Source organism: Petaurus breviceps, unplaced genomic scaffold (genome assembly GCF_028583685.1).
Source record: "Petaurus breviceps papuanus isolate PSGF00001 unplaced genomic scaffold, PetGlider_PUasm1.0 140, whole genome shotgun sequence".
Lineage (NCBI taxonomy): Eukaryota > Metazoa > Chordata > Mammalia > Diprotodontia > Petauridae > Petaurus > Petaurus breviceps.
Window position 1 is genome coordinate 52827814 of NW_027185698.1, and position 22076 is coordinate 52849889.

The 22076-nt window shown below is 39.3% G+C and overlaps 1 protein-coding gene across 2 annotated transcripts in view; it reads left to right on the plus strand.

Annotated features, from left to right (window-relative positions):
• The window catches only part of TSG101 (tumor susceptibility 101), a 101698-nt gene extending 80288 nt beyond the window's left edge, over nt 1–21410 (plus strand). For both annotated transcript variants that reach the window (XM_069073052.1, XM_069073056.1), the window contains 3 exons: nt 9985–10187; nt 19833–20072; nt 21070–21410. In XM_069073052.1, the coding sequence (XP_068929153.1) occupies nt 9985–10187; nt 19833–20072; nt 21070–21159 (533 nt within the window). In that variant the 3' untranslated portion in view covers nt 21160–21410. The remainder of the gene's footprint in view (nt 1–9984; nt 10188–19832; nt 20073–21069) is intronic.
• Nucleotides 21411–22076: the final 666 nt, after the last annotated feature.

A 22076-nucleotide genomic window follows, 5' to 3' on the forward strand; every position in this document is an offset into this window, starting at 1 on the left:
GTCTGTCTTACTACAGCGTGACTTAGCATTCCCCTACCATATGAGGTATATGCTTCCGTAGGCATTCCAGGTTGTGTTGCTATTAAAAGGTACTCAGGATTGGACAGTTCTCCAGGTGTGAATTGAGCAGAGCAGAATACAGCAGCACTGTTGCTTCCTATTGCCACCTTCTTCTGTACACCTTGTTTAATGTAGCCTAAGAGACTGCATTAGCTATTTTTATCTGCTGTTGTCCCACTTCTTTGCCTGTGCTCTACTAAAACAGCACCAGATCAAAGAAGCACAGAAGTTTATTTGGATAAAACCTCAAAGGCCATCTGAGTTCAACTTGTACCTAAATAAGAATCCCTTCTAAAACATCTGTGACAAGTGGTCATGGCAGCTTTTACTTACAGATTGCTAATAGGGGAGACCCTACTCCCTCTTAAGGAGGCCCAGACCTTTTCCAGTTAAATGTTGTCTAGCTGTGATTCTCCCATCATGCATATCTGTAGTCAGTTGGTTTTTTTTGAAGTCTTAATTATAGGACTTTACATGTATCCTTTTAAAGTTACATCTTATTACATTTGGACTTTGCTCTTATTTTTTCAATACTGATTTTGTCTAAGATGTTATAACTATCTCATCATAATGTCACCTGCAAATTTCATTTTCATGCCATGTAGGTTCTCATTTCATTGATGAAAAACTAGAGGCAGTGTAATACAAAGGAAAGTATACCAGATTTGAAAACAGAATCTGGGTTGAAATTGTAGCTCTGCATTTACCTGAGTGATCTGGGGGAAATTATTTTTTATCATTCTGGACCTCAGTTTCCTTAGCTATATAAATGAGGAGATTGAACTGGAAGACCTATAATCTATGGTGCTATTATGCTGTGGTCATTTACTGAATAGAATGTAGCCAAAAACAAATTCCTAGAGCATCTTGCCAAAGATTTCCCTCCAGTATGTCATCTATCCATTAATCTTCATTCTTTGTGTACGGTCTTTAAATTATTTCACAATCCACCTAATTGTACCAGGTTGTCACCACATCTTTCCATCGAATCCACACTGTAGAGTTTGTTGTTACTGTTGATAGGGTGTTAGATTTAAAGCTGGAAAGGGCCTTCAAGGTCATCAATTCCATTGATCCCAAATTCCAGTAAAAAGGATCCTCGCCACCTGTTGACTTACAAAATTACAAATTAATGGCATTATCTATGTTGTACTCTTTACTTTTTTTCCTATTTTGTTAAACATTTCCAAATTATCTTTAATCTGGGCAGTTTTGTTGGAGGAGTGTTAGAGTTTGGCACTTTTGGTCTAGTCCAACCACCTCATTTTATAGAGAAGAAAATTAAAGTTGAGAACTATTAAAGCACTTAACCAAGGTCACATAGGTGTGTCAGAGACACTAGGAACCCAGATGCTCTGATTCTAAATCCAGCACTCTCCCCACCATATGCAGAAAATGCCTATCATTGACAAAGTGTTGTTAGAGCATATATCTTTTCTGACAGGCAGGAATCCTGCTCTTAAGACTATAATCCTTTATTGATTAGTCCCATTGAATACCATGATGAATTCTATAATGATTTTATGAAGCACTTTTTCTGTGGAAAATGTTTCATTAAGTCCAAATTTATGATAATATAACAGTCTTCCTTGGATTCCACTGAGACATTGTAATAAAATGAGAATCATGTGGCATATTTTAATGTGATAAATATTTGCTTCTGAAGAATTTAGAAATATTATGTGATTTAATATTTTAAGCATTTTTCTTGCATATATTCTGTGAAAGAATTGAATTCAGATGAACCACTGACCAAGATAAAATGTCCTTCAAGTGAATTCTGAAGAGTACTACATCCAAAGGCACTAAAAATGAAATTGTAACGAAAGTCAATATAGAAACACTAATACAAAATGTTCACTTTAAACTCTCTTGAAAGTTATGTAAAAAGAGTTCAGGCTATAACAGTAAATAAAATATGGAACAACTTCTGTTGTATAGCTACTATTCATAGAACAGACATTCTAAGGACAATTCCTTTTATTTTTCATCATTTCATTGGTCAGAATGCTTTCCCATTGGAAATCTTCCTTTGAAGAAGAGCTATTTGGGATCTCTTTGAATTACTAGATTATATCTGGGGTACATAGATAACTATCTTCAATTAATGACTAAAGTGTAAATTATTTTAAAAGAGAGATTAGAGACTTTATAATCAGAAGGCCTAAAAGATTCTGTCTTGATTGTAGAGATTGTAGAGTCTGTAAATAGGTTTGCACATTTATCTTACTTTATGGTATATGTACCAAATCCTTCACATTTTACATTTATTTTTAAGAACCTTTTGATCATATGATGACAAATTAACATAACTCCTAAGCCTAATTCCAGCTTTCCAACAAAATGCCATTTCATACCTGAGAAGAAATTAAAACAGAAAAATGGTCAGGCAAAAGCTCCTTGAGGTGAAGGATGCTGCCTTTTTGGGGGGGGGGGGTAATCGGGGTGAAATGACTTTGCCAGGGTCACACAGCTAGTAAGTGTCTGAGACTGGATTTGGACTCAGGCCCTCCTGACCCAAGGGCCAGGGCTCTTTCCACTGTGCCACCTTGATGCCCTAAGGACATTATCATCTTTTGTCTCATTGTGGCCCCCAAAATCTCTAAACTGTAAGCCTTACATATATTAGGTGCTTCAAAAAAGTTGGTTGAATGATAGAGGGGAAAAAATAAGTAATTTTTTTTTTTTGGAGGGGGGAAGGCAGGGCAATTGGGGTTAAGTAACTTACCCAAGGTCACACAGCTAGTAAGTGTGTCAAGTGTTTTGAGGCCGCATTTGAACTCAGGTCTTCCTGACTCCTGGGCTGGTGATCTATTCATTCACTCTGCCACCTAGCTTCCCCCAAAATAAGTAATTTCACTGGAAATCTCCTCCCCCTTCCCCTAGGGCCCTTCTCAGTTTAGATTTTCAGATATTTTATAGCAGTTATTTTGGACCCGTCATACATTTGGTGAAAGTAGCCCTCTAACTATTTGTCTTGAAGCTATACACAAATGAAGAAGCAGGTGTCATGAAAAGAACAGATGCCTTAGAAGAAACCTGAGTTAAAATCCTGACACTACACTTACTAGTTTTGTGACCTTAGATAAGTATTTAATCTCTGAAACAAGTAAAATGGATATAATAATATGTAAAATAGCTATCCCACAGAGTTGTGAAGAAAATTTTTTTTTCTTTGAGATATAAATGTTAGGAGTTTTTAAGTATACAAGTTTTACCAATCTTATTTCAAAATGATGATCCTTCAGAGTATAACTTTGAGAAAGAACCAGTTTTCTGCTCATATACAATGATTCACTTTTCAACTCTATTGAATTCATTTATTAAGGGTCTCCAGTATGCAGAGCACTCTCTGAAGCCCTGGGAGAAGAATAACACAGAGTCCCTGCACTTGAAGAGCTCACAACCTAATTAGGGGACTTTGATATGCACAAGTAACTATTAAAAAATAATACCTGTAAGAGGTTCAGACAAGTGCTGCTCGATCTATCTGGAGGTAAAGAAAGGCTGCTACTTTGTGGGGGAGGGGCATAAGAAAATTGGAGTTTATTAAAGACTTACTAAGCACCTTTTGTGTGCTAGGTGCTGGGAATGCAAAGACAAAAATAAAACTGCTTCAGCCCCCAAGGAATTTACTTTTTGCTTCGAGAATACAGCATTTACACAGATAGTAAAAACAAGGGAATTTGAGGAAATACCAATAACAACTGTGAGGGAGAGATCAGGAAAGTCTACAAGTAGGAGATGCCACCTGAACTGAGTCTTGAAGGCAGCTAAGGCTTCTAAGAGGCACTGATGAGGGAGGACACTGCAAGCATGAGGGCAGCCTGTTGTGCAGAGGCCTGGAGATGGGAGATGGCATGCTGAGTTTGAGGAACAGCTTATTGGATGTGAAAGGTGAGAGGGGGAGATGGTAAAAAAGAACACCAAGGTTCAAGGAGCATGACAACCCTGGGGGATTGGTGGTACCACTGATAGAAATAGTAAAGTCAGCTAACGAGTATTTATTAAGTGTTTATTGTGTGCTGGGCATTATGCTAAGTGCTGGTGATACGACAAAAGACAAAAATCATAAAGCAGATTTTGGAAGGGGAAGGGATCAGGGCAAAGAGATGACATTCTAAATTTCATACATGGGGAATGTGAAGTGTGTGATGGTCAAGTGATCACTGGTAACTTTTGAGAGAACAATTTCATTAGAGTGATGGGGTTAGAAGCCCAGTTGTTTCGGGAAAGGAGGTGAGGTTCAGCAAGTGAAGCATTGCAAGTAGATGATTTTAAGTTTAGTGCAGATGATGAGAGATCAAATGAGAGCTCAAGCAGTAGCTAGGAGGTATAGAAAAAAACATTCTGGAGATAAGAATGTTTTGTTTACTAGTATTGTTTTGTCTCACTGTTATGTCTTGAAGCAGAGACTAAAATCATATCTTCCCATTTAGGATCACAGCTTCATTTTTAAAAATGAAAGAGCAGTATGGAGGTAGAAATGAACTAATTTTTTTTAAGAGAAAGAGAAGTACCTTTTTTTGTAGAGTTAAGTAGAGAGGGGTTTTTTGTGTAGAATAACAAATGAAAGGTTCAACTTTGGGATTTTTAAAACTAAGAACAGTAAAACTATTGAAGCAAAATAATCACTTTAAATCTACTTCAGTTCTCCACTAGTGTTAAAGGATAAAGGTAGAAACAGAAGATAATGGGGTGGGACTGGAAGCATTAGAATGATGCTGCAGTGTCTGAAGATTATTAAACTTCTTATCATACCTAGCAGTTCTCTTGGTCACCCAAGTGATTTGAAGGCACTGCTTTTCCTACTTTAACACATTTAGGCCTGCCATAGTAATTTATAGTCTTTTATCACTGTCTTTTCAAAAATTAATAGTGCTTCAATTAAAACTGTTCTTTACCCTCAGACTCTCAGAGACATCCAATCAAAAATTGAAAAAAGTTACCATTCTCCGAGCTATATTGAGTAATTTTATTCTTGAAGGCCAAGTCTCCCACCCTTCCCCCGATGTAGTTAGACCTTTTCCTCCCTGTTCTTTTATTGCCTTTTGCTAGTATTAAGTCATTCAGTGCTTTAGGTGGTTCGACTAATATGTAGTATAATATTATGTAATTTATTTTCTTGCCCTTAATAGATATTCCACATTTATGTGCTTTTTGTGATTGATACATTTATATACTAAATGTGTGTGTTTTTATATGTTTTATTTGTATATAATCAAAAGGAAAGAAACTCATTATGGTCTAGATGACAAGCATTTCTTAAATGCCATTGCTATTCAATTCAACCCATGTTAAGTACCTACTGTGTTCAAAGAACAGGACTCTTGGACCTACAGATAAAACAAACAAATCTTTCTCTGACCTCAAGGAGCTAATTCTGCTAGGGAGTGGAGTGGAGGGAACCGTGGATATAACAAAGTATAATAAATAGAAGGGAACATTTTAAGATGAGGCGAGCCTGAAGGAAGATTGGGAATCTGAAAAACAGACTCTTAGGTAATAAAGGTGAGTGGATAGAATGCTTTTGCCCTCAACAAAAAGGAGATTTTAGAAGGTCAAGTTTAATAAGGAAAATGATGAGTTTTCTTTTGGACCTATTGAGGTACATGCAGGAATTCATCCAGATAGAAATATTAAGCAGGCAGGTGAATATGTAGGAGAGATGAGGGCTAGATATATACATCTGGAAAACATTTTCATAGATGTCGTAATTGATTGTCTAGAACCTTGAGATGCCTTAAGGTAACTATAACTTGTACCTTCTTGACTTCCAGAATTCATCTAGCAACTTGCAGCTATAGATAAAATAGAAAAGTTGAGAGCCAAAGCAGAAGACTAGAGGATGAGTAAAGTGAGATGATTTTGAGAAAAGGAGTTTGTTTGTTTTTTTTTGTGGGTGTATTAGGTAATTTTGAATATGGTTGAGATATCTTTCCCCTCAACATCTTGGTCTTTTTCAGCCTGGAGAAGAGGAGTTGGGGGGAGGGGAACCTCATAATATTTTCAAGCATTTCAAGGGGTTTCATGTAGAATTAGGTATTAGACTTGTTCTGATAGTCTCTTAGACACCAGAAGTAGGAACAGTGGATATAAGTTGAAAGAAAGGCAGATTGGGTTGATAAAGGGAAAACTTTACCAAAATTTAGAGTGGATTGAACTGCCTTGAGATTTAATGGATTTCCCTTGACTTGAGGTCTTAAAGCAGAAGCTGGTTGACCACTTGTACATTGCAAAGAGAGGGATCCTTATTGTGGTATGGGTTTTACTAGACCTTTGAGAGGCCTTCCAGCTCTGAGATTTGTCTAGTAGTATGTATAGTTAATCAAAAAGCTTTCTGGAGGTGGCTGAAGTAAGGGGATTGGAATTTTCCGGGCAGGTAGAATTGGTCTTGGTCAAAGACTTGCTGTGAGACTGGATATAAGAAGAAAACAGGTAACAAGACAAGGCTGGCTGGAGAGCCATTCAGGGCCCATAATCAAAAGAGTTGGATATTCTATGAGTTGCACACACAATGTAAGAGATGTCATATCACATTTGGAATAAAATTTTAGTAGGAAGATGTAAATAGGGGTGAGTTCCCCAAGAAGGTGAGGGCAGTAACAGTAGATTTAATGTTGGGGATCAAGAACTACTTGATAGAAGCAGTCAAGTTTGAAGGGTGTGCATATGCGTGTGCGATGAATAGAGTACCGGATTTAGTGTCAGAACCACTTACTGGTTTTGAATCCTACCTATGGCACTGACCTCTATGACTTCTCTGGGCCTCAGTTTCCTTATCTGTGAAATGAAAGAGAAATATACTAGATGACCTCTGTGGTCTCACAGCTTCATACAATGCATATTGTTTTAAAGAATGCCTTGAAATTTTGGAAGAGAAGTGGTCCTATCCACGACATCAAGAAGGGGGGAAAGATAGAGACAGAAGATTAAAAAGCATATTGTATAATGATAATTTTAGAATTGTATGAGGGTAATAAGAAACTAGATCTGGAACGAACTGAGCCTTAGTTATGACTAGGAGTAAACTAGAAAAGCCTGTGGGTTCTAGTGAAAGAATTAAAGCATCTGTGCCTCTTGGACATGGTATTTATGAGAGGGATTTTAAGAGTTGGGCATGACTAATGGGCAGCAGGCAGGTGGTTCTGTAGGGGGGGATGGGTAATTCTTGATTTGAGAAGAGAAGATAATTTCATGATAGAAAGAAAAGTAGCTCATGCTAATGGTCCTCTTAAAAGACGTTTAAGAAAAGATGGATGAAGAGTTTGAATGAATAATTTGAAGAAATTTAAGGAAAGAATTGATGGTGCCAAAGAATGTGTGAGTTGTGGACAAATGAACCAATTAGAACTGTAATGGCACTGAAGCTACTGTGGGAAATTCTTTCTCCTCTATAGCAAAGAAGTGTACATGTCTGGGAGAATTAGGTGGCTGAATTAGGTGTTTGATGGCACGCAGAGAGTGATGGATGAAAGCAGAGGAAGGGTAGTGAGTGTGGGAGATGAAGTGGGTATTTAGCAAGAGAAAATAAAGAATACAGTAGGGTAATAGCATTATTTTTCAGAGAATATCTGAACGACCAAGTTGTTCTGAGTATTATAAATACTCAAATCAGCTACAAAGGCCCTATGAAAGAAAATGCTATCTGCCTTCAGAGAAAGATAAATAGAAGTATGAATAATGTTTTTCCATATATTTGTGTGTGTGTATCTGTCAAATGGTGGCCTCCCCTAGGTTGGAGTAACAAGGGACAGAGGGAAACAGTTGGAAATTTAAAATGAAACAAAAATAAGTTAAAGATTATTTTTTTCAAGTCCTTAGTACAGTCACATGGTCTAGTATCAGAAATGGATGTGATTATCTTGAAAAATGACATTCAAGAAAGTGTGTGTGTGTGTGTAGAATGATGTGGACCAGTGACTGGTGAAAAAATCAGATACCTTTGGAAATTGGGGTAATAAGAAAGATCTATTGAACTAAGAACAACAAGGCTGAAGTACTTAACCATAATTGTGGAGATTTATATGCCCTCCTTATTAAATTTTTTTTTTTATTTCTAGGCACAAGGTGTCTAGCAAATTAAAAGTTGTAAAAAATTGATTAAGATGCTTTGGAAATACCTAAAATTAGTCTGCTTATATATGCGTGTGATAATTAGACATTGTAAACCTTCATAAAGGGTAATCATCAACAGAAGGTATTAATTAACCAGCTGTGTGAACCTCATGGGATGGATACAGTTCTGTCTTTCCTCCAAAGACTGGTTCCTTCTTAATGGGGAGAAGTAATGAACACTGACACTTCTAACAGCTGGCACTGTTGGTTTTACTGTTTGCAAACAGGAATGTGATTGAAATAAGAGCAAACTACAGGAAAACTTGGACCACATGTAAAACACTTTCTGCTCCTAGGGAGGTTTTAGCAGCTAGAGCAGGAAAGTGACAATCCAGAGCTCAGATGCCAAGAACAAATGCATTTTAAGAAAAATAAATCTTATTGTGGAGAAAATGTGAAACAAGGAGCCCTCATCTACAGACAGTGAGCCAGGAGCAAGACTGCTTCTTTCTGCCCACGGTACATGTGAACCAAAAATCATCCCATCATCATTTTTACAAAGTGCAGGAGAACCTGGCAGCCTGGGTAAGAACCAGCTTCTATGTGACAATGACTTGGTTGATCCACAGACCTGAGAGAATGATGACAAAACCAGGATCTTATGATCAAAGTGGGGGCAATAAGGAACATGGATGAAGTTGGCTGAAATTACTTTGGATGACTTTAATCTCTCCTTAGAGAAGATATAAACTGATCCTTAGAAAGCTTATACTTAACGGGAAAGTGTGTAGTTACAGTTTGGGTAATTTTTGCAATTTGGACCAAAGTAGCCTTTCCCATTAAGTATATAGTTGATAAGAATTTTTAATCAAAGTGAACATGTTAGTCTTCTAATGAATATTCCTATCAGTGTATTCATGTGTGGGCAATATTTCCCTATGTAATCTACCAAAACCTGATAAATCAAAATGCTACTTAAAAGCCAGGTTCTACATTACTGGCTTTGACTCAGTGAAGGCAGTTGATGAATACTGATGCTTATGAAAAGCTGTTGACTCAAAGGAGTGAGACTTTATTGGAGAAAATAGTCTGGGAATTAAATTTCTTTTAATGTTTTATTGATCCAAAATATGCAAAGAAATCTATTAACCCAATTTAAAAGAAGGGCTGTAGGGAAAGAGAACTCTGAAGATTCAGATTGGAAATAAACAAATTTACCAGCTTCTCTTGGTTTCTTGGATGTCATTCTCATTTGTTAAGCTATTCAATTCATAGTTTTTATGTGCTGTTCAGCAAAGATCAGTGTAGCCTTAGAGAAAAGAAGGCGGGGTTCTTTGTAGTCACATAAACTAGACTAAGCATATTTAAAGGGCCCTTGGAAATTTTATGTATTTTTGACATTCTAACTTGTGTATCAGGTAGATGTGACCTCAAGTTCAGAATTAAGCCTGAAACTATGTCTAACTTGGGTTATTCACTTTCCAAGTTTCTTGGAATAAAATCTGCCTTTTACCAAAGATTGAAATGCATGAAATTAGTGAAACAGCTGCATACTTTCATAAAGAAATCGTAACTACATATTTTGGGGGTACATTGGGGTTCATATTAAACATGTTAATATATTATTGTTGTCAGCAATACATCACACTGTTTAGTATAGGTGTTTTGGAGCTACTGGTGTTCATCTATCATTCAAGGTTTTTGCATTGTTTCTGAAGAAATGTAACATTTGTCTTGAATTATTTTATTTTTTTTCTTTTCCTCTCTTCAGAGTGCTGAGGTTCATATTCTGTCCTGGAAGGTTCCTAAGAAAGGAGTAGCTGGTGTGAGGAAATAAGCCAATAGTGTTTTCATTTTATCCTACAGGTCCCAGCAGGGATGGCACAATCAGTGAGGACACTATCCGAGCATCTCTCATTTCAGCAGTTAGCGACAAGCTGAGATGGCGAATGAAAGAGGAAATAGATCGTGCCCATGCAGAACTCAATGCCTTAAAGCGTACAGAGGAGGACCTGAAAAAAGGTCACCAGAAACTGGAAGAGATGGTGACCCGCTTGGATCAGGAAGTGGTGAGTAGCTCTTGGCAGTTAAATGTCCTCTAGAAACTATGACCTTGAATCCATGAAGGATGTCATTTCATGCCATATTTATGTATGGGTGCTTGTGGGAATATAGCTAGAGAGAGGGAAACTGAGGCCCAGAGAGCTTAAGTGACTTCTCCAAGGTCCCTCTCCCTCACACACACACACACACACACACACACACACGAGTTTTCAGTGAGACTGCATCTTTTTAAAGAACACAGGGAGGTTCTAGAGAATTATTACCTAGTTTCTTACTCATCTCAGGAAGATACAATGAAAATAATATTCCTTCAAAGTCAGTGAACTTAGTTTGTATGCTGCCACCCTAATGCCCTGAGCATATTCTACCCCTGAGGCTGAACCCCTAAGGATGTTATTAATAACCTAGCTGAACTCATTCTTCACTAATTACCAAACTCCCATTCCAGTGGTTCTGAAATATGTTGCTGTTCTGTCTTCTACTGCCTTTGCCTTTTTTCCCCATCCACCTCAGCCCAATCCCTGCCAAGGTACCACTCTAAAACTACCCACCTCTTTCATTGTGTTCTTTGGAAAGCTTGTTTTATCCGTAGTAAAATTGCTTTCATCTTAAAACAAATTTTCCTTTCCCATTTCCTTTATCATCTTGCACTTGTTGAGACCCTTCTCCCCCAACTTTTTTTTTTTTTGCTTTTTGGGTGGAGGAGGCAGGGCAGTTGGGGTTAAGTGACTTGCCCAAGGTCACACAGCTAGTACGTGTTAAGTGTCTGAGGTTGCATTTGACTCCTGACTCCAGGGCTGGTGCTCTATATTCACTGTGCCACCTGGCTGCCCCGACCTTTCTCCCTATTGATGGTGATGTTTCCTTGTCTACCCTTTCTGGCACTGTTTGTGCTTTTACTCTTACTCTGTCTCACTGGTTAAAGTGGAGGAGTTAGAACATCCCTTGTTCCGTATTGCCTCTTCCAGGCTTTCCCTCTATATTACTAAATAATTTCTTGGAGATTCATTGAGTACACATTTACAACTCAGGCAAGGTTCTGGTAACTTACCTACTAATCTCCAGAATGTTTCCTTCTTTGTTCAGTGAGTTCAGTTCCTGGCTGACTTTCTTTTCTCCTCTACTCCTTAACCTTCAGTTTTTCAACTTAGTCATTTCCTGTGACATACTTCCCCACTCCACCTTAGCTATACACAGAGATCATTATTATCCTTTTGATCTTGCCATCATTCTTAAGCATTCTACTTCATGTTCATAAACTCTGAAATTTCCTTATCTAATCACAATTTATAATAATTCCTGCAGTCTTTCTACCCCTCAGTTATTTCCCCCTTCCCCGTGTTGACCTTTTAATGAAGCAGCTCAACTCTAATCTGTGCTTTTCTTTAAAGTCCCTGTATCCTGTTGAATATCTTACCCTGCCAAGCCTTAGCTTTGCCTTAGGCTACCTTCACTTCTATTCTTGGGCTGCTAAAGATGGAGAAAAATCACAAAACTCTGCTACCTGACTCTGTTATAAATTTATGTTGTATGATCTCCGGGCCTTCAGTGTGGCTAATCCGTTTACTGTCTCATTCACCACTGTAGCTTTTCCAAAACTTTTTCATCCCTACTCAGACTTCAAAACTCCTGCCCCTCTTTTTAGCAAGGACCTTGCCTCATATTTCACTGAAAAAATTGAGGCCATTCACTGAGTTCCTCTTCTCCCCTCTTATCTTCCTTTATGGTCTCATCCTAGGTCCCCTTCTTTTTTCCCATTAACACCCTTTTGTTTAATTAACTCCCCTTGATTTAATGGTCATCTATACAGACGAATTTCAGATTTACCTATCCACCCTTTACCTTTTGGTTGAACTTCATTTTCACATCTGCAACTGTCTCTTGAATATCTTGAATTGGATATACTATAGATATCTTTTTTTTTTTTTTAAGCAATTGAGGTTAAGTAACTTGCTCAATGTTACACGGCCAGTTATTCTGTGTGGGTGCCAAGTATCTGAGGCTGGAACCGATCCTGGGTCTCCCAGTGCCAGGGCCAGTGCTCTTACTCACTGCACCACCTGGCCGCCCCTTACTGTAGATATCTTAATTTCACTTAACATGTCTAAAATGGAAATAACTCAAATCTCCCTTCCTCCCCCCCCCAAATCCTTTCTTCCCAATGGAATTCCCTCTTATGTTACCATCATTGTCCCAGTGTCACCCAGGCTCCCAGGCTGTGTGTCCTCCTTGGTTTCTAACCCACTCTCCCCCCACCTCCATAATCCAATTATTTGTCAAGTCCTGTCATTTCAGAAAAGAGACACTGTAAGGACACACACACTAAAGAATAAATTCAGTTAGAGGAACATAGTTTCTGAGCAACCTGATAAGCTCAGTTGGGTGAAGAGCATTGTGCACCCTGAGAAGAGAAGCACATGTGACAATAAGGCCCTGATAAGGGAGGGCCAGACTCCACGCCTCTAGTGGCAGAAGTAGTGCAGGTCAGCCAGGAGAAAGGCATAAATGTTTTAGAAGTATAAATGCATCTACAGCTTCCTTCTTTACAGTATTATTTTTAAATCTGTCAAACATTTCACATACATAGAGTGTTTTTACAAACCTGTTCTATTGGCACAGGTCATTTTCAGTAGTTTCACTTTGAACAGGTTCTGTTTACAGATAAGAAGGACGTACTCTAGTGTAACTTGGGTCTCTCCTTGTACATTGACTCTTTCCTCTTTGCCCAGAGACATACTTGACAACACCCAGTTATAAAAACACCTTTCCATAATCTTTCTAACCAATCCTATTACTACTTTCTATTCTCTTCCTGTTTAACTACCAAACTTACCGAAAGAAATTGCCTTTCTGGGGCGGCCAGGTAGCACAGCGAGTAAGAGCACCGGCTCCAGTGTTGAGAAGACCTGGAGATCGAATCCCAGGCTCAGACACTTAGCACCCACCCAGAAACACCTGGACGTGTAACCTTGAGCAAGTTACTTAACCCCAATTGCTTAGGGGTGGCCAGGTGGCTCAGCGAGTAAGAGCACCAGCTCCAGTGTTGGGACGACCTGGAGATCAAATCCCTGGCTCAGACACTCAGCACCACACCCAGAAATAACTGGCTGTGTAACCTTGAGCAAGTTACTTAACCCTGATTGCTTAAAAAAAAAAAGAAGAAATTGCCTTTCTTTGGAATTTTTCTCAAAGATCATTGATAAACTAATGATTGCCTACATTCTGTGGCTTGACATCTTATTTGACACTGTTGACTACTGACTTTACTGGATACTCTCTTATCTCTTAGTTTCAGAGGTACCATACCTGATCCTGATTCTTCTCTGTCTCCCTTGATTCATCCTCTTCCCAGCCTCTTGAGGCTGAGTTGTCCTAGGTTCTGCCCTTGGGCCTCTTCTCCCTTTCTGGACTCTCTCTTGCTAGATTTCATTCCTAAAAATTCAATCTTCCTTGCTATGAAAATGACTTGAATTTCCAGCCATGTTCTTTTTTGCCCAGCTTCTATGCCTGTAAGAGCCCTTTCTGGACATGTCACCAGCATCTCAAATTCAACAGTCCTAAAACAAAGTTTATTCTTCTAAGCCTTCCTTATTCATATCACCACTGCTAACCCAGTCACCTATGTTTCTTGATCCTTGGTCTTTCAGTTTCCCTTCTTTCCCACTTCTACCCAACTAGCTTTTAAATATATACAACATATATTTTTCTTTAGATTTACAAAGTGCTTTTCCTCTAACAATCCCTCCTCCTACCTTTTCTCCCAGCCTTCTCTACTCTGTGTGACTATTACAGGAAATCTCTAAAAAGATCCTCCTGCCAGCCTGATCTTTTTGTGTAAAACCAGCTAGCCATGTCATTCCTCCACAAAATCATTCTTTGACTTCTTGGCGCAGACCAAGAAAAGTTCAGAACTCCTTTACCTGTCACAATATGGCCCCGTCGTACCTTTCTAGGCTTGACTTTTCTTCTTCCCTTCAATATGTTCAGACCATATGGAAGCACTACTGGCATTGCCTTGTCTGTCCTGGCTCTGGCCCATGCCTTTACCTGGCTTACCTCTGCAGCTCTCTTTTCTATGAAGCTTTCCCTAGTCTTCCCTCACTCCCACCCCTCTACCCTCCCAGACCTCATTTGATACTTTCTTTGTATTTCTGATGTTGAATTCCCTAATAGATTGTACACTCCATGAGTGAGGGATCTTGTTTTATTTAAACTGGGTATTTCACCTTCATGCCCCATGATACTGTTTGTTCTCTATATTTAATAAACAAGGTTATTGACATGGGGGGGAGGGGGCAGTCAGCAGTACATGTCCACTCCTACTCTTAAGTATTTAAAATTTAATTTACTCCATAACAGGTATCTTGCTTCATACCTCAAGAACCTGTGCTTTTCTTGTGGGGTGATAAATTATCTGTATCCATCTGTTTTTTCTGACTTGAGTTCTGAATGCCATAAACAGTGACTTGCTCAGTGACTCAAATCTGACCCAGATCAAGAGGAAAATGTGGCTCCTTTGATTAGCTGCCATAAATCTCCATTCTATTACCTTCCTTGGTGACTCCCTAATCATGCAACCTGGAAAAACCCTAGTATAACCAGTATATTTGCTCTTTCTGTAGAGTGAATGAAGAACTTTTTACTAGCTTCTGAATGAGAGGACAAAGGTCATATTTCTTGATAGCCTATGTGACTGTTCTGGGTTGGGGTGGAATGATTTGGGGTATATGCTGTGCAATTAGAAAAAGCAGAATGTTCTTTACATGCATAGTAGAATTTTCAAATGTATCTTTTCTCCAGATCAGACTATCTTCAGTAAGAACACTGCTCTGAAATCACATAGCTGTCACTAAGAAACTAAAGTTTAGGTTTACATTTTTCGTATGCCTAAAAGCTCACAATCTCCTGGATTAAATTAACATGCAAGCAATTATATACATACAAGATTTATGCAGAGAATATAGAGAATATTATGTTTCCAAAGGAAGGTGCTTGACTGGGGGAGGTGGTGGGAATGAACACAAAGCCCTCTTGCAAATTTGCAGGATTTCAGTTGAGTCTTAAAAGAAGCCAGAGAAGCAAGCAGGCAGAAGTGAGAAGAAAACAGTTCGGTCATGAAAGAAAAAAAGCCTGAAAACATAATACGGCCAGTGTTATTGAAGCACTGAATGCATAAAGATGAGTGAAATGTAAGAAGACTAGAAAGCTGTTTTGAAGAAAAATAACAATACCGTAATAAACATTTTAGTCAAAAGCCTTACAGAAATAATTTTTATTAGGACCTCAACCACCTACTCACTAAGTCCTCGGATAGCTTTACTCCAAGACGATTTGAGGTAATGAGGAATCTTGAACAAGGAAAAACTTATGTTAAAATATAATTTGGGATTCAATTTAATCTTCAACTGGAACTACTCAGCTTCCTTCTTTTACTACTCTTCTCAAGGTTTGAAAGAGTAATGTTTTCTGTGGGGTATAGAAATCCATCTTGCCCTGTAATAAAGTAAGGGAGGAGTGGCAGCCAGGTAGCACAGTGATTAAGAGCACCTGCCCCAGGGTGGGGATGACCTGGGATTGAATCTGGGCTCGAATCTGGGCTCAGACACTTAGCACCCACCCAGAAACACCTGGCCGTGTAACCTTGAGCAAGTTACTTAACCCCAATTGCTTAGGGGCAGCCAGGTGGCACAAAGCTTCCCCCCTCCTTCTCTGTAACTGTAGTAGGCAGCACCATCCTCCCCATCCCTCAATCCCACAACCCAGGAATCATCCTTGACTCATCACTATCACACACAAACACCCCCACCTCATATCCAAGCTATTGCTGAGGTCACCACCACTTTCTTTCCCCTACCCATTCTTGTTTCAGGCCCTCATCACCTCACACTGTAATAACCTGCCAGTAGATTGGCCTGCCTTGTCTCTTCCCACTCTGGTCCATTCTTCATTCATCCACCCAGTTATTTCCCTGAAATGCAGGACTGATTCACACACACTAACACTGGTCTCCTGGCTGTTGCACAAACACGTCTTTTTAACTTTTCCATTATCTTCCTTCCATAGTCACAAAGCTACAACACTAGTGTAGGATTACTGCCATGATTTCAAGTCTTTTCCCACTTCAGTTCACTCTCTGATCAGCTACCAAAGGTTTTCTTAAAGTCTGAATTAACACCTCCCTCTCCAATAAACTTGAGGTCCCCCAATATTTCCAGGATCAAGTATAAAATGCTTTGGCATATAAAACCTTCACAATCCTACCCCTTCTAGTAGGGTATTATTATCTAGAAGCATATTAAAAACCATCTTTTAACATTTATGTATCTAGAAATATTTTCATAGCCTAAAAAACCCTTTCAAGACTTGCCTTCTCAAGAAGGTAGAGAACATGTCAAGGACAACATTTCCCCCCACCTCCGCACTTAATAGTATTTAATTTTTTTCCAATTACATGTAAAGATAGTTCTCAACATTCACTATTCTAAGATTTTTTGAGTTTCATTTTTTTTCTCTCCCCAAGACAATAAGCAATCTGACATAGGTTATCTGTGTACATCATGTTAAACATATTTCCACATTAGTCATGTTGTGAAAGAAGAATCAGAACAAAAGGGAAAGCCATGAGAGAGAAAAAAAAAAGTGAATAGTCTGCTTCAACTCCATATTTCTTTTTCTGGATGTGGACAGCATTTTCCATCATGAGTCTGTTAAAATTGTCTTAGATATTAGGTATTGCCGAGAAGAGCTAAGTCTACAAAACTGGTCATCGCACAATGTGGCTGTTACTGTGTACAATGTTCTCCTGGTGCTGCTCACTTCGTTTAGCATTAGTTCATGTATATCTTCCCAGGCCCAAACATTAAGTGCCTGCTGAATGCCAGGCACTGTATGAAGAAGTGCTGGGGATTAAAAAAGAGGCAAAAGGCAGTCCCTGCACTCAAGGAGCTTGCGATCTACTGGGGGAGATGACATACAAATATATGCAAAGCAAGCTGTGCGTGTAGATATAAATTTAGAGGGAAGGTATCAGAATTAAGAGGGGTTGGAAGGCTTCCTGTAGAAGGCAGAAAGGTAGAATTTTAGTCAGGACTTGAATGGAAGCCAGGGAAGTCAGTAATGAAGAGTGGAGGAGGGAGAGCACTCCAGGCATGGGGAACAATCCGAGAAATGCCTGAAGGTTAAACTAAAGTGGGAAAAGACTTGAAATCATGGCAGTAATCCTGCACTAGTGTTGTAGCTTTGTGACTATGGAAGGAAGACACTGGAAAAGTTAAAAACACTTGCCAACAGATTGGATAATATGTAGAGTGAGAGTGGTGGAGAGGTGACTGGGAAGATGGTACCTTGGACGTTGATGGAGGAGTTGAGTAGAACCCAAGAGGTTTTGGGGAGAAAGACAAGGATTCTGTTTTGGACTTAACAAGTTGGATATACCATGTGACCTCAAACTGGATGTGGTGCAGATAATAGAGATTTCACAACCCCCTCGGGCCCCCAGTCCAGGGACACTGGCCATCTCCCATGTGTGAAATGCTCTTCCTCCCCATCTCCACCTCCTGACTTCACTGGCTTCCTTCAGTCCCAGCTAAAATCTCACCTTCTACAGCAAGTCTGTCCCAACTCCTCTATTGATTATTTCCTCTTTATCTTGTATATACCTTATTTATACACAGTTGCTTAAATGTTGTCTCCCATGTATGCTTATGAACTCCTAGTGGGCAGGGACTGTCCTTTCTTTGTGTTCCCAGCCTTAGCACAGTACCTGGAACATAGTAGGAACTTAATAATGCTTATTGACTGTGCCTGGAACTCAGGAAAGAGGTTCCTGTTAGATAAGTAGATCAGTACTACAGAGACAATAACTGACCCCTTATAAACACAGCACATAACCAAGTGAGAAAGATTAGTGGTGCCAGAGAGTTTGGGTTTTTGTTTCTTCCATGAAACCCTTAAACAAAAAAGTATTGTGAACCACTAGAGTAATTTAATACACTAATAATATTCTTTTAGATTTAACAAGTTGTAAAAACCATAGTGATGACTTTTGCCCCCAAAAAATCCATGTTAAAATTTATATTACTGATTATAAGTATAAAACATAAAATTTCATTCTATCCATATTGACTCTCCACATATAAAATTATAAAACTTGTTATTAAATAATTATGAATATTTTATATGGGACATTCTGGAAGAATTTAAAGTAGTCTATTTTTTCTTTGTGCTTCAAATCCTGCTTTAGCCGTGTATCAGCTTTCTGACCTTGGAACAAAACACCTCAGCCTCCGTTTCCTAGCCATAAAAACAGGGGTTATAATAGCACCTTAAAAACACTCTTAGGATTGTGAGGATCAAATATGATAACATGTAAGGTGCTTGGCAAGACTTAAATACTGTATAAATGTGATGGCAGCCAAAGGCAATGATTTAATCTTTTCTACATTGAGGGGTGTGTCCAGCATTAAGGAGGCGACAGTTCCACTGTCATCTACTCTGTTTAGATTACATCTAGAATGTTGTGGTCATCACATTTTAGGAATTACATGGATAAGCCAGAGACTTTGTAGAGGAGGACCAGTGATGGGCCTAAGAAAGCATGGCAAGAGAACTGGCTGAAGAACCTAGGGATGCTTTGTCTGGAAAAGAGATGATATAACAAGAGATTTGATAGGCGTGTTCAGATATTTGAAAACATGTGGAAAGGGATTTTGTTCTGCTTTGCCCCTTACAGTGGAATTGGGAACAATTGGTAGAATCAAAGTTTAGTGTAAGGGTTAGGCGAAGAATTAGAGCTATCCAGAAGTGGAAAGGGCTGTTTGAGGAGGTAATGGGGCTCCCCCTTACTTGAGGTCTTGCACCAAAGGTCATTTATCAGCTGTATTGTAGAGTGAATTCTTGTTCAGGTTTGAAATAAGTGGCAGTTGGGAATCTCTCCTGCTAAGATTCTGTGAGCTCCCCCTTCTCTGCTGCCACTGCACCTTCTTCCTATGTAGGCAGTGAGTTTAAATAGTCTAGCTTTTTTAAAAGGTCTAGTCATTTGCAGGCTCAATTATATTGGGATTGTAGTCAAGCTGGAAAAATTAAAAGAAATGTAAGTCCAGCCACCAAAGAGGAGTTCACACAGCTTAAGTGCCACATTTGGAAACACTAGACAGTTCTATATGTAGTCTATGGAAAATCTCATTTTTGTGAAGAATCTTCCCGTTTTGTCACTTCTTGATGGAAAAGTAAGTAGCTGCCAATTATGTAATCCTAAAATTACACAGGTGACTACTGTCTCTGCTGTGACACAGAGCCAGTAATTCTCATAACCAGCCTTCCCATGTGAGACCATAAGTAGTTATTATTCACTGAGCAATACTCAGTACATACCTTTGGCTTACTCCGCCTACTTTGGCCAAGTTTATTCTAATGTTCATTTAACTCCTCCAACTTGTTGTTTCACAATGGTCAGTTTTCTTTTTTCTAATAAGATCCTATAATGTGTAAGGTAGTGCTAATTATACAGTGAGAGGAACCCCAGGCAAGGTTTCACCAGGAAGATTATTTGTTTGAGGAGGGGAATCTTTAACTTGTAAACACCCAATTCTTCTTAAGATGTTAAATACATTGGTACATAATTGTCACATTTGGACTCATCTTGTTTACAGGCTGAAGTTGATAAAAACATTGAATTACTGAAAAAGAAGGATGAAGAGCTCAGTTCTGCTTTGGAGAAAATGGAAAATCAGTCTGAAAACAATGACATTGATGAAGTTATCATTCCCACAGCCCCACTCTACAGACAGATCCTGAACTTGTATGCAGAGGAAAACGCAATCGAGGATACCATCTTTTACCTGGGGGAAGCCTTAAGAAGGGGAGTGATAGACCTAGATGTCTTTCTGAAGGTAAGCTTTTGGATACTGTGTGCCTAGATCTTGAATAGTTCATCTTGACTAATAAGCACTAAAACCTAAGATCTTGACTACTGGCAATTTTAGGATTTAACACTGAAAAGGGAAAGGACCTTAGAAACGATCTTGCTCAGCCCCATTTTGGATAAATTGAGGTCTAGCGGGTTGTCTGATAATAATAGTTGACAGCACTTTAATGTTTGCTGTTAGTGTGACACTGGCCAAGACCCTTTAGCCTTTAGGGTCTCAGTTCATTGGCCAATGAAATCACAGGTCCAGATAACTTAATAGGTTACTCTGGGGTCATGCACATGTGTACACAGCAAATGTGGGGCAGTATCTGACCCCAGGTTTTCACGACTCTGAAGGCAGCACTGCTACCTGTGGCACCAGCTCAGAGTGATCTGCCAGAGCTTGGGGCCTGAGGCCCCTCCTTAGAGGCTATAGGCCCAGTTCTCCATCTGGTGACTTTAAGCCATCAGTTCTGTCATCTGTAAAATGTTGGATAGAGCTGGATCACCTCTAGATAGATCCAGCTCTTCAGTGGACCCATTCAGAGTTATGTCTTGGGTTCCAGGGCTGATGGAGAACACAGACCACCAACTCTGCTACACCCACCACATCCCCCTTTAGCCTCCCTGCCCCTTCTCCACTCTCATCCTCCCATTCTGTGCAATGCTGAACACAGCTGTAGCAGGCCGGTGAAAAACTACAGACAGTGTTGTTTCTATACAAATTACCTCTGGGTCTTGGTTGCTTCACATTTCAGGACAAAACCATCAAGCCATCCACTGGTGACAAAACTGATGTAACGAGTAGAACTGCCTTTAAGATGGCGGCTGTGTCTGTAGGAAAGCCACTGCTTTGGAAGCATGTCCCTGTGCTGGGCCAGAGAGCGTCTTCCCTTGGTACTTGATGCCCATTACTCCCCATGCCCCCAAAACAATAGTTTTTCAATCTTACCAAAGAAACTTTTTTTTTCTCCCCACAGCATGTTCGGCTTCTGTCCCGGAAACAGTTTCAGTTAAGGGCATTAATGCAGAAAGCAAGAAAGACTGCAGGTCTCAGTGATCTCTACTGAACTCCCAGATACCAGCTGGGAATGAGCTTTCCCTTCGACAAGTCTTGTCTTCTCTTCTCTTCCTGTCAGTAGGTGCCCAGAATAAGTTATTGCAGTATCACTCAAGTGTAAGATATTTTGAATCAATAATATATTTTCTGTTTTCTTTTAGTAAAAAGACTGGCTTTTATTAATAATGCACTTTCTATTCTCTGTAAACTTTTTGTGCTGAGTGTTGGGACTGATTATGCTGAATAAAATTTGTTGCATAATTTTTTTCTTTCTTCCTCTGGCTTCAGGAAAAACATGTTTTAATCCAGGGAACCTCATTAATATAGTCTAGCTTCCAGCCAATAAAACAACTACATCACCCACCGCGAATTACTCTAAATTAGAGTTATGCCCAGGAATTTCCTTTACAGTGGTTACAGCAGATGATATTTTGTAGTGATAAACTACATTGTCTCTATACTTCTTAAAGCACCAAGCTAGTGACCCCTTTGCCCAGTGCAGCAGTGAGAATGTACCAAGTAAGGCCCCATGATTATTTTATGCTAGGTGCATCTCACAGATGGTAATACATGTTAGAGAAATCTTGAAAGCTCAGGCAACACAGAGAATCATGAAAGGTTAAGAATTAGCACCTAGTCCAACACTTTCATTTTAGAGATCAAAGGGGCTGTTGTTCCTTTAGGTCTGCAGTCTCCTCATTCAGAATGGTTAAAATCTCTTCAGAAGCCTGCTTTGGCTCCTCGATGAAAATGCCACAGCATGTTTGAAGACATCTGATTTAAGCATGCACTACAAAACTGTCCTAAACACTATAAACCTTAGTTCTGCAGAGAAACATGCCACTATATTCAGTCTCCCCTCCTCTTCCCCTAGCTCCACTACAGCCTGTTCACCTATTACCAATCCCATTCCACTGTGCCTTTCGG